This window comes from Salvelinus fontinalis, unplaced genomic scaffold (assembly GCF_029448725.1).
Source record: "Salvelinus fontinalis isolate EN_2023a unplaced genomic scaffold, ASM2944872v1 scaffold_0798, whole genome shotgun sequence".
Classification (NCBI taxonomy): domain Eukaryota; kingdom Metazoa; phylum Chordata; class Actinopteri; order Salmoniformes; family Salmonidae; genus Salvelinus; species Salvelinus fontinalis.
In genome coordinates this window covers 75721-88630 of record NW_026601007.1, presented here as the reverse complement: position 1 = coordinate 88630, position 12910 = coordinate 75721, and the positions used below count along the sequence as shown (strand labels likewise).

At 41.2% G+C, this 12910-nt stretch overlaps 2 protein-coding genes across 4 annotated transcripts in view; one reads left to right on the top strand and one right to left on the bottom strand.

The window, feature by feature from the left end:
• Positions 1–319: 319 nt before the first annotated feature.
• On the top strand, positions 320–3943 carry LOC129847361 (transcription factor Sp8). Of its 2 annotated transcripts, none has more exons than XM_055915131.1 (2): positions 320–1198; positions 1440–3943. In XM_055915131.1, exons 1-2 carry the CDS (start codon positions 1112–1114, stop codon positions 2775–2777), a joined length of 1425 nt encoding a protein of 474 aa, XP_055771106.1. In that variant the 5' UTR covers positions 320–1111; the 3' UTR covers positions 2778–3943. The 2 variants fall into 2 exon arrangements, with proteins under 2 accessions (XP_055771106.1, XP_055771107.1); XM_055915132.1 differs by having other exon boundaries at positions 322–905.
• Positions 3944–5930: 1987 nt separating this feature from the next.
• The window catches only part of LOC129847360 (ATP-dependent translocase ABCB1-like), a 29444-nt gene continuing 22464 nt past the window's right edge, over positions 5931–12910 (bottom strand). Inside the window, exons 18-29 of one of the 2 annotated variants that reach the window (XM_055915130.1) lie at positions 12466–12624; positions 12155–12259; positions 11882–11959; positions 11034–11117; positions 10628–10831; positions 10250–10350; positions 10007–10147; positions 9399–9555; positions 9093–9290; positions 7469–7675; positions 7065–7211; positions 5931–6900 (exon numbers count right to left, since the gene is read on the bottom strand). In XM_055915130.1, coding sequence (XP_055771105.1) covers positions 6703–6900; positions 7065–7211; positions 7469–7675; positions 9093–9290; positions 9399–9555; positions 10007–10147; positions 10250–10350; positions 10628–10831; positions 11034–11117; positions 11882–11959; positions 12155–12259; positions 12466–12624 — 1779 coding nt within the window. In that variant the 3' untranslated portion in view covers positions 5931–6702. Of the gene's footprint in view, positions 6901–7064; positions 7212–7468; positions 7676–9092; positions 9291–9398; positions 9556–10006; positions 10148–10249; positions 10351–10627; positions 10832–11033; positions 11118–11881; positions 11960–12154; positions 12260–12465; positions 12656–12910 lie in introns of those variants that run through there. The other variant, XM_055915128.1, reaches the window with a different exon arrangement.

The following is a 12910-nucleotide window of genomic DNA, read 5'->3' as shown; positions in this document are numbered from 1 at the left end:
TGTAACTCCATGAACTGATGTACCAATGTAAACGAACTTGTTAAATTAAGTGTATAATTATTTTGTCATACTATGAAGTTAATGATAAAGTCAGTCATCTATTTTCTGGAATGCAGTGCATTGTAGTTTTAATCAAAAAATTGTCAAAATAATTGAATGCAATTACAGTAAAGTGACATTTTCAAAAAAGGTAATATTGGTCCTGCATGTGAAAACAGTGGAGTCTTTTGTAGGCTTCATAATCGTTGTTCGCATGAATTACTTAAAAGTAATGACAACAACATTAATGTAAAACTTCGAAGGGAAATACGCCACAGAAGGTTAGCTAAGACATGTATGGCCTCAATGTAACACTGGTAGAAAGTGAAGCAAAAGTTTTGAAAAAAGGGATTGAAAATCTCCTAAATAGTCATATACAAATGTTTGATACCACTGTAATAACACCAAACTATAAATAACAATAACAGCAACAACGAATAATAACCTAATAACAATAATTACGATAACAATAAATAATAGCACAATTAGTCTCATTTTAATCGTAAATAAATACAATTCCCAAATGTCCTCTTTCAGATTTCAATAAGTAATTATTTTCACTCTCATTTAACTTTACCTTCTTCCGTTCTTTTATTATGAAGAGGGTGGCGAAGGGGTGGAGAGCTGTCTGAAGTAGTCTACTGATGACCTCACGTTAGAATGTGGCAGTGTGGTGGAACAGAGGCGCTGATTGGTCGCCCGTGTCACAGCGGTACTTCAAAGCCGGAGAGGACCTACAATTGTGGTGGAATGGGCGGAACACATCATTGTATTGCACACCTCTAAAAAAACACTGCTGTGATTCATAAATATAAAAAGATCCTCTGAGGAGGGCACTTTTTGTGATGGCAACTTCACTTCTAGGGGTGAGTCTAAGGGGTTTCTTGCTGGTTTAATTAGTTATTTTATTGTCCAGCGGAGGGGATTAACATTGCTTCCGTCACACTAGGAAAGACAGTTCGTTGATTATGTTTTAAGCAAGTGGGTCACGAGTAAAAAGCTGAGATTCATTTCGCAACGACAGAGAGACGCGCCCGGGATATAACTTTCTACTGATGTGCACAAGACGCGCATGTTGTTGTGCATGTCATATATAACGTCATTTAATAGTTTTGTTATAGCTACATTTTGGTGCGTTCTATTTCATCTCAGTCTACAGGTATGTTATGACTCTGTTATGACTTGGAAAAGATGCCTGTTTAAACTGTCCCGCTAGTTGGTCTATTGCAAATGGAAATAGTTTACAAAGTAGCTTTTGCATTAGCACGGAATGAACTTTTCACCGACCAAATAATCATTGTTATTGTAGCTTACTATAGGAAAGGCTATTAGGCACCAACTGACCAAGCAAACTGAAAGGTTCGTTATCGATATCAACATGTTGTTTCTTGTCATTTCAGGAGGAGCCGAGGCTAGGATCGACTCCTTTAGCCATGTTGGCTGCGACATGCAACAAGATAGGGAGTCCGAGCCCATCACCATCCTCCATTTCGGATAATTCTTCATCTTTTGGGAAAGGCTTCCACCCGTGGAAGCGAGCCACCGCCAGCAGCTGCAGCCTTGGGTCCGGCCTGTCCGGGTTTGGAGTGTCCCGTAACGGTGCTGGTCTATCGGACTCGTTTGGCACCAACAGCTCTCCCGGATCCAGTGCCTTCTCCCTAACGTCCGGCAACTCATCCACGCCCCACTTTGGAAACGACTATTCTGTATTTCAGGCCTCCGTTACAAACAGTTCTCAAGAACCCAGCCATCAGCCCGTCTTCATTTCCAAGGTGCACTCCTCAGTGGACAGTCTGCAAGGCATCTACCCGAGAATGAGCGTTGCACATCCGTACGAGTCCTGGTTCAAGTCGTCCCATCATGGTATCCCCACAGGAGAGGTTGGCACCACCGGCGCGTCTGCATGGTGGGATGTGGGAGCGGGTTGGATTGATGTTCAGAACCCGAGTGGAGCAGCTCTACAGTCCTCGCTGCACTCCGGTGGAATCCAGACGTCGTTACACTCTCCTTTAGGGGGCTACAATTCCGATTACTCCAGCCTAAGTCACTCAGCCTTCAGTACAAGTCCCTCTCCACACCTTTTGACAACCGGACAACACCTGATGGACGGTTACAAGCCGGTGTTATCCTCTTATCCAGACTCCAGTCCGTCTCCATTAGGCGGAGCAGGGGGGACTATGTTATCTGGGGGGCCAACGGCCTCTCTAGCGGGGTCTCCCCGGTCCTCCGCACGGCGCTACTCTGGCAGAGCCACCTGCGACTGTCCCAACTGTCAGGAGTCGGAGAGGCTGGGGCCGGCGGGAGCAAGTCTGCGGAGGAAAGGGCTCCATAGCTGTCACATTCCGGGCTGTGGTAAGGTTTACGGCAAAACGTCGCACCTCAAGGCGCACTTGAGGTGGCACACCGGAGAGAGACCGTTTGTGTGTAATTGGCTGTTTTGCGGGAAGAGGTTTACGCGCTCTGACGAGCTCCAGCGACACTTGCGCACGCACACCGGGGAGAAAAGATTCGCCTGTCCGGTCTGCAACAAGAGGTTTATGCGGAGCGACCATCTGAGTAAACACGTAAAGACTCACAGCGCCGGGGGCTCCGCCGGGTCTGGCTCTGGCAGCGGGGGAAAGAGGGGAAGCGATACCGACAGTGAGCACAGCGCCCCGGGGAGTCCTCGATGCCATTCCCCCGACCTGTTGCAAGCTCCCGAATCTACTCCGGGAACGGGAAACGAACGGCCTTTCTAAACTCTCTCGACTAAGTATAATATCTGAGAAAAACATATGATCTGAGGGAAATGACTAAACTACAGTGGACATACGTCGAGTATGCGTAATTATGCTAATGTGTGCAAGTTGAGTTAATCAAGTGATTTAGACTACTGATCAAATGATATCTCCTAGTAGCCTATTGATGACGTGGGGTGTACAGGTCAAATACAGTACTGGTAAAGTAATCCCGAAGGCACACTGGAACACTGGGGCACAATGTAAACACATCAATGTTCTTCTAACGCACAGACTGATCCGACCGGGGACGCCTATACTTTGGTGTATGTACCCTTTTTGAGTGTTTTTACGCAACATGGTTATTACATGGGTATTACAATAAGCAAGAAATAGACAACGTTGTACTATCACTTGGTGATAATATGTGTCCTGCAATATCGTGTTACTGCTGTGCTGACGTACTTTTATTCAAAACCAAACTGTGGCACTTTATTAGCCTGTTGAACAGTGAAATGATCAGTACGCGTCCTTTTCGACGGCTCCTTTGTAAGAACAAATCACTGTGGCTGTCTATGTGCGCTGATCCACGTTTTCTTGATGTCCTAATCTACCCTATCGAACACATCCCCTGTTTATTAATAATGGAGCAAAAGTTATGTCGCCCGTTGATTAAACGCTCCACGGAAACTATCAGAAAGAGCCTGACCAAGTTTGTAATAAATACTTACTTATTTCACGTCACTGCAAGGCTGTATATAATGAGAAATGTAATAGCCTAGAAAATTATTCCGCACCAATGTAAAGGTGAGTTATGTATTTGTCCATGAGACGATTTTGTATAGTTATTTCTAGTTGTACATTTGGCTCTAGTAAATATCTGAACATGTACGGAAGTGTATTTTGACATTATTGTTTTATTTTGTTTTGTTTATTTGTCAGGCTATAAAAAATGTTATTGTGGGGAGTTATATTTAACCACAAGTTTTACTTGTATTTCTGAGTCTTTTAATAGACGCACTTTTGAATTTATTTGTAAGATGATTTCGAAATCATTCACTGTTTATTATTCTCATATTTTAATTTAAGTAAGCATGTTGTAAAGTGACGTTAAATTCACAAGCATCATTTCTCAGAGACTGGCTTTCTAATTTAAGCCACTCAATAAAGTCGGTATGGATTCAGAATCAATTCGTTTAGACTCCGTTTGTTTGCTTCCTAATTGAAATTGAACACGTCATTGGCACAGTCGACAAAGCTATTCTCTGCAATTTAGAAGTAGGCTAAAATTGTTACTGGTACAGCCCACCTAAAATGTTGCTATGCTGTGGCAATTTTATATATAGTTGACATAGGCCGATGCTGCACATGACCTGCATGTACAATTACAAGTTTCATTCAATCAAATTGTCTTTGATTCTCCGATCTGCTGCTTCTTAAATAAATAAGAACGTTCAAACAAACTATTTAATAGAACATGTTCTTTCATCAGAATGTCATAGCCTTAACCATAGGTTTAGTTTTTCTTAATAAATTAGTATTAGCGCTGAACTTGCTTTCTGTGACGTTTTACATCCAGATGTGCAAAACATTTTATATAAAAACAAATGAAAATCTATATCGGAATGTATGTAATGAAATTGTAATTGCAATTATAATAAAAATATAGAGAGAAATGTGTCACGCAGGTGACGTTTCCACGCCAAGATACGTGTCTGGAAGTTTGGGTAATTTGAGTAAACGAACATCCACATTAAAAACAAACATTTTAGCGGGATTGCATGATAAATACTGTAACTAATATTTTAAGTATTATAATTTTCTTGTGGTAATATCTCATTTTCTGAACATTAAAGCTCGCGTCCAGAGAAAGAAACAGCTGCGTGCGTAAAACATGTTCCATATTTGGTTGCGAATGTAAGGGTCACTTTTACAAATAGGCAGAAGTAGTTTTTCTTTGCAGCACTTGTTAATTTGCCATAAGGTAATATGTATAGGATCTTATTAATATCAGCATTATTTTCAAAAACAACAAATATAAAATGGGCAAAAGTCGGATGAAAAAGTTGAGGGGCAAAACTTTTCTTAGATCCGTCAAATAATTTCCATCATAATACTTACTATATTTATTGTAGTGCAAAACTATTGTAGGGCAAAACTTCTCTAGATCCACAAAATTATTCCCACGAAATAATATATTATGTTTATTGCTTTAAAAAACTATAGCTTGCCTTTAGTATATATTTGAGTAATCTCGGCAGTGGCACCCAGAACCAAATCAGCTACTGGATTTGGGAAACAGTGGAGCGGTGCATGTTTCACTTGCTGTGGGAAACTTACTTACAAATGTAGGCTAAGTTCATTTATAAAACTCTTAGAACTCTTAATAAATAAAACACATATGTAACGAAGTGAATACATTGGCGAAGAATAATAAATTTCTTCCTAAATGTTATAGGTTGACTTGACTGAGAAGGGCATGTACGATAGGGATAACTGGTTCATCGCTTCATGTTGGGCCTTTTGAAATAGGCCCACCTCGTTTAACACCAAGCCTGGAACTATCGCGATTTTAGTATTTTAAGATGAGATTTTGATGACAACAAAAATGTTTTAACGTGTTTTTAAAAATCATTCTCTTACGGCGAGCTGTAGACTATTATTTCTGATTGAATTCGGGAGGTTGAAATACAATTAATGTTGCCCGCGTGCAAGATAAGAAATGTTACCTTTACACAATTTTTTTAGCATGTAAACCAAATAAGATAATTTCCATAACACTAGACTAAAACGATGTGGTCATATATTTCTACAATTTATTTCGCATAGGCCTAACACAATTATGCCACCTAGTGTTATTTAAATCTTCTTTTACAGTTGGAAAACAAGTGGCATTTTTACCGAAGTTAGCCTTGGTTGGAGATAGGCTACATTTAGTGGCATTTGAAATAGGCCTCAATCGAATTGAAGTCGTTTGAAAGTTCTATTACCCCACTAACGTGTTTCATTGGCAACGGGCGCCATCTTGTGTCCATCAGCCCTCTGCAGACTTCAGTAGCCTATTTAGTTGCATTTAAAATGAACGAGTTCCAAGTTTATTTGAAAATGTATTGACATATTCCCCATAATCTAATTTAGATTACAGATGAATCATTATGTTACTTTAGAATCAGGTTAAAAATAACATGTTATGGGATCTAATGTTTTATTTGAATGCATATTTACAAACAAGTAACAGCCTTACATAGCGTACTAATTTAAATATATAGATATTCTTCAATGCATACTTTGCCTTCTAGAGCATAGTGTCCCTGTTTAAAATAATCCAAATATCACAGTATACAATAACATACAACAGTCTTCTGAACATCAACCTCTCATATTTACAGGTATACAACCTTTCCTAATCACTGCTTTTATCCAGTCATTTAACTGTGATAATGTGTCTTACTGTTTTCCTTATAGAAATACATACTGTACTTGTTGTCTTCAGACAATGAAAGGTGCCATGGTCAAGAACAGTTCCTTCATTCCAGGCAGCTTATCAAGACTTATTTACGCTGATGTCCGTGTTCCAGCATTACGCTAAAGTGAGTCATACAGTGAGGAACCCAATAGCACAGGAACCCAATAGGCTACATTTCAGTTTACCACCTACATGTGATCAAACCAACTGACAATGAGACAGTTTGTATCATGCAATTCAACATCATTTTAGCAGTCCATTCAAAGTGAGTTATGGCTACCATACCATTATCCATATAGATTCCTTATTCTTTATACATTTGTATATATAACCTTTATTTAACCAGGAAGTCCCATTATGGACAGGAGACCTCTTTCTCAAGGGGGACCTGGCTAAGAAGTGCAGCTCAATGAAAAGAGCTCACAAAACAACATTCAACAGAACAGTACATACGCTGCAAAACACCAATCTGAATATGAGTTAGTGGGTGACCTGTGCGTTGACCAGGGCATAGTAAGCCCCCCCTTTAGCCATGAGGTCAGTATGTGTACCCTGCTCTGTCACCTGACCATACTGAATTACCGCTATCTGGTCTGCATTCTGGATGGTAGACAGGCGGTGGGCGATCACGATGCAGGTGCGGCCCTGCCGGGCGGCGTCTAAAGCCTGTTGGACAATCTGGGGGAGGGAGGGATAGGGAGGGAGGAAACACAGAGACAGGTTATTTGGGAAGGAGGGAGAGGACATACTGTGTGAAGATAAGCTTTTGTGTGTGACCAGGCCATTAATGAATTAATAGGTAGAAAATGAGATGGCCGACACTCAATGTCCATGTGACTTACCTTCTCACTCTCTGTGTCCAGGGCGGAAGTGGCTTCATCCAGCAGCAGTACTTTAGGCTGTCTGACCAGAGCTCTGGCAATGGCTATCCTCTGTTTCTGACCTCCAGACATCTGGGTCCCCTTGTCCCCAACCCTGGTATTGTATTTCTGACAAAACAACAACACAATTTATAGTGTTTGTCCATATTGAACACTTTTAAAATATAAATTAAAATATAAAGTCATAACAGCCTGTTCTGGGCTAGTCAATAGCTATTCTATATGAATATCTGTAGAGAGACAGTAGTTTACGTTCTACTGTGACCTCACCAGTGACATTTTTTGGATCGAAAACTTCAAATATCATCCTACAGCTACAGCCTATCATGTCTCCTCCCATCTCACTCACTATACTGTTACTATACCTCTGGCAGGCCCATGATGAAGTCATGGATGTTGGCGTTCTTGGCTGCCTCCTCTATCTCATCCTGGGAGACCTCTCTGCTGTTGTCCCCGTACTGGATGTTCTCTGAGATGCTGCAGTCGAACAGGATGGGCTCCTGGGACACCAGGCCCAGCTGAGACCTCAGCCACGACAGGTTCAGGGTCTTAGTATCCAACCCATCCACTAACTGAGACACCACAATAATACCACAGAGTTAGGTCAACCCCTTCGTTAACTGAGACACCACAATAATACCACAGAGTTAGGTCAACCCCTTCACTAACTGAGACACCACAATAATACCACAGAGTTAGGTCAACCCCTTCGTTAACTGAGACACCACAATAATACCACAGAGTTAGGTCAACCCCTTTGTTAACTGAGACACCACAATAATACCACAGAGTTAGGTCAACCCCTTCATTACCTGAGACACCACAATAATACCACAGATTTAGGTCAACCCCTTCACTAACTGAGACACCACAATAATACCACATATTTAGGCCAACAACCTTCACTAACTGAGACACCACAATAATACCACAGAGTTAGGTCAACCCCTTCACTAACTGAGACACCACAATAATACCACAGATTTAGGCCAACACCTTCACTAACTGAGACACCACAATAATACCACAGAGTTAGGTCAACCCCTTCGTTAACTGAGACACCACAATAATACCACAGAGTTAGGTCAACCCCTTCACTAACTGAGACACCACAATAATACCACAGAGTTAGGTCAACCCCTTCGTTAACTGAGACACCACAATAATACCACAGAGTTAGGTCAACCCCTTTGTTAACTGAGACACCACAATAATACCACAGATTTAGGTCAACCCCTTCACTAACTGAGACACCACAATAATACCACATATTTAGGCCAACAACCTTCACTAACTGAGACACCACAATAATACCACAGAGTTAGGTCAACCCCTTCACTAACTGAGACACCACAATAATACCACAGATTTAGGCCAACACCTTCACTAACTGAGACACCACAATAATACCACAGAGTTAGGTCAACCCCTTCGTTAACTGAGACACCACAATAATACCACAGAGTTAGGTCAACCCCTTCACTAACTGAGACACCACAATAATACCACAGAGTTAGGTCAAACCCGTCACTAACTGAGACACCACAATAATACCACAGATTTAGGTCAACCCCTTCGTTAACTGAGACACCACAATAATACCACAGATTTAGGTCAACCCTTTCGTTAACGGAGACAACATAATAATACCACAGAGTTAGGTCAACCCCTTCGTTAACTGAGACACCACAATAATACCACAGAGTTAGGTCAACCCCTTCGTTAACTGAGACACCACAATGATACCACAGATTTAGGTTTAGAATGTTTAAAATGTTCAGATTAAAAATAAGTAACATCTTGGAATACCAAAGGAATTAATAATCCACCAATGTTACAAATATGACATATTAAAATGCTGAAAAGTGGCCTAACAGTTTTACTATATTTGTCGCATTCCAGTTCCCAGTATACTGGTTTAGCACTTTGAAATGGTTTTGAAAAGCGTGCTTTATATGACATGTATTATGAGATTATTTTGGGTCTCACCACTTGTCCTTCAGCAGGGCTATAGAAGCGCTCCAGCAGTTGTATGGAGGTGCTTTTCCCACAGCCACTCTCCCCGACCAGGGCCAGGGTCTGACCAGGCCCCACTGACACGCTCAACCCCTGGAGAACCCTCACGTTCTGACGGGTCGGGTACGCAAAGTGGATCCCTCGGAACTCAATGTCCCCGACAAAGTCCGTCTGGAAAAGACAACATTTTTGTTCCAGATCATCGTCCCAGAAAAAACACAATGTGATATCATTGTTTTTTTGTTTATATTGGAGTAAGACACATTATAGCTCACTCACTGGCTTCTCTCCCTCCTCACTGTAAATGTCAATCTCTGGTTTCTTCTCCAACAAGCCAAGAATTCTCCCAGCAGCTGCTTTTGCTTTGTCAAAGTCAGGAGCAAAAGATGCTGATTCTCCTATGTTCATGGCAGCAAATGTGATCACAGAAAACACACTGCGAAAGAAAAGGACCATGTTGTACTATCACTGCCACTATATTTGCAGACCCTGGTCATGACCCAACGAGGGTCTCAGGGAGATTTGGAATGTGCAAAAAACACACTTCCAAATCACACATGTGCATTAATACACATGTGTACATGTGTGAAATAGGACAAATATAAGCACCCACCAAATTAATGTTATAATTATGTTATTATTTTTATATTACCGTATAGTGACAATGTGGCAGCCAAGGTTTCTAGTCGGGGTTGGGGTACATTCCATTTCAGTCAATTCAAAACTCAATTCCACAGTTTCCTCATTGAAAAGCATTAAAGAGAACTGGAATTGGAATTTCAGTGTACTTCCTGTATTGACAGGAATTGAAATGGAATTGACCCCAACCCTGGTATGAATGTATTCATTTTAGATGAGGATATAACAGTACCAGTATGTATACTCACAGGAAAACATTTTCATATTCTGTGTGACAGTGAGCATTAAGCCAGGAACCAAAGCGGAAGATTGCAGCCTTGACCATGTAAGGGATTGCTTGGGCAACGGCAAATGTTAGTCCGTAGATGGGAGCCTTCACCAAACCGTTCCTGATGTATTCAATTGAAATGTAATCAGTACTTGATTGTAGGTTATAAGGTCAAACAATCCAAAAGCTGAGTCTATAACAAAGTGAATGACTGTACTCTTACTGGTATGGTCTTTCTAGACTGTCCATGAACTTGTGAAAGAAGACGTCCTCCCGTGTCAATCCAACAACTGTCTTGAAGTTTTCAACGGTCTCAGTAGATATCTACAAAATATTAATAAAGATATATTAACGTTTTATTTGAACACATGGTATCACACACACTGATATAGCCCACTGTACCAAAGTGCATTGCAATTAGGGTTGCATACTAGCAGTAACCTTCCTGAAATTCCCTGGTTATCCAGATATCCTGTTTTAAGGTTTCCCTGATTTTCCTGATTCCGTAAAACCTATAACCGGGATTACTGGAAAATCTGGGAATTTTGGGAACATTACCGGAATTTTGCAAACCCGATTGCAATAGAAAGTTGATGTTTACCTTCCCAGACTGCTCCAGGGCACCCTGGTCTTTGGAGGCGTGGCCTGCCATGGCCTTCCTCTGAATGATTTTGGCTCCAATGAGGAAGGGCACACAGGCGAGGATGAGGAGGGTGAGCTGCCAGCTGTGGATGAAGGCCACCACAATGGCCATGGTGAGAGCACAGACTGTGTTGGTGGCCAGACCCAACCTAGACCCAGTCGCCTGGTGGTGAGGAGAGAGGAAACAAGTAGGTTCCATCCATTATCAGACATTGCAACTCTAAAGAATGCAACTGTAAATACATAGAAGCATATGTAGAGGTAGACATTTTTAAAGATTTGTACAGTAGAATGATTCTGAATTGACATTGATGTGATACATTTTGATCGCTCTCTCAATGTGTAAATCCGAGCATTGTGCTTACCCCTTTAACCAGAGATGCATCTGTGGCCAATCTGGTGGTTAGAACTCCCACTGCATTGTTGTTGTCATCAAACCATCCAATCTCCTGTAAGGAATGCTTTTTAGCAAGGTTCTGACGCAGAACACTGCAAAGTGGCAGTTCAGAATCGTAATTTTAGCAAGGTTCTGAGGCAAAACACCACAAAGTGGCAGTTCAGAATCGTAATTTTAGCAAGGTTCTGAGGCAGAACACAACAAAGTGGCAGTTCAGAATCGTAATTTTAGCAAGGTTCTGAGGCAGAACACAACAAAGTGGCAGTTCAGAATTGTAATTTTAGCAAGGTTCTGAGGCAGAACACTGCAAAGTGGCAGTTCAGAATTGTAATTTTAGCAAGGTTCTGAGGCAAAAGACCACAAAGTGTCAATTTCAGAATTGTAATTTTAGCAAGGTTCTGAGGCAAAAGACCACAAAGTGTCAATTTCAGAATTGTAATTTTAGCAAGGTTCTGAGGCAAAACACCACAAAGTGGCAGTTCAGAATTGTAATTTTAGCAAGGTTCTGAGGCAAAAGACCACAAAGTGGCAGTTCAGAATTGTAATTTTAGCAAGGTTCTGAGGCAAAACACCACAAAGTGGCAGTTCAGAATCGTAATTTTAGCAAGGTTCTGACGCAGAACACCACAAAGTGGCAGTTCAGAATTGTAATTTTAGCAAGGTTCTGAGGCAGAACACTGCAAAGTGGCAGTTCAGAATCCTAATTTTGCTGGTATTATCAATACAGTAAAGTAAATTAGCAATGACAAGTCAGTCTTTTCGAATTTATGTACAATTGCTGAAGTATATATTTTCCCACATGACAGTTTGTCCTACCTGTCTCATCATGGCATGGAATACCTGCCTCCTCAGCCTCATGGTAAGAAGCTCTCCTGATTTTCCAAACATGTAACCCTGAAACATAGAACATACAGCAGAAATTGACCCAACCAGGCATCCCCACAACATATTAAGGGTTTGAGATAGATACAGAATTGTACTTTAAAGTGCGTCCCAAATGGCACCCTATAGTCTCTGGTCCAAAGTAGTGCACTGTATAGGGCATAGGTTGCCATTTTGGACACAGTTTAGATCTATAAATTAGAAAACCTTTAGGAAGTAGGTGACAAAAGCCACTCCTCCGATGAGAAGGAAGAGCAGGGAAAACATCATGGTTTTCTGTCGTTTGACTTCCGGGTCAACCTCGGAAAACACCTAGAGAAGGTCACAAAATAGATAACAACAGAAAATGAGAGCCAAAACCCACCAACCAATGACCATCAACTAAATTATGTGGAAAAATAAGACCACCTTGTTTAAATCAAACTCAAATCGAGACACCAAGGAAATGGGAGTAGTCTGCATTATTTAACAATTCTTCATATGATGAACACAAGGAGGTGGTCTTGTGAAACACTTACTCCAATGATCTTGGCGAAGATGATGGCGACACAGGGATAAACGGCTCCCCCCACCAAGCTAGACAGGGTTCCTACTAACATGTACGGCCACTCGGGCTTGTTCAAGGCCAGGATTCTGGTGAAGGGGATGTCTGGAGCTTCCTCTGGTTTCTTTTCCTTCTGTCATCAAACATTGTCATCAATGACAAAACTAAATGACCAAGGACCAACATGATGTAACAGATATTATTTCTGATGACAATGAACTATCACTATATACAGTAGGGTGGCAGGTTCGAATCCCCGAGCCGACTAGGTGAAAAATCTGTCGATGTGCCCTTGAGCAAGGCACTTAACCCTAATTGCTTCTGTAAGTCGCTCAAGATAAGAGCTTCTGCTAAATTACTAAAATGTAAATGAATGCAACCATACATTATAAACTATACATTATATACCATTCATTATA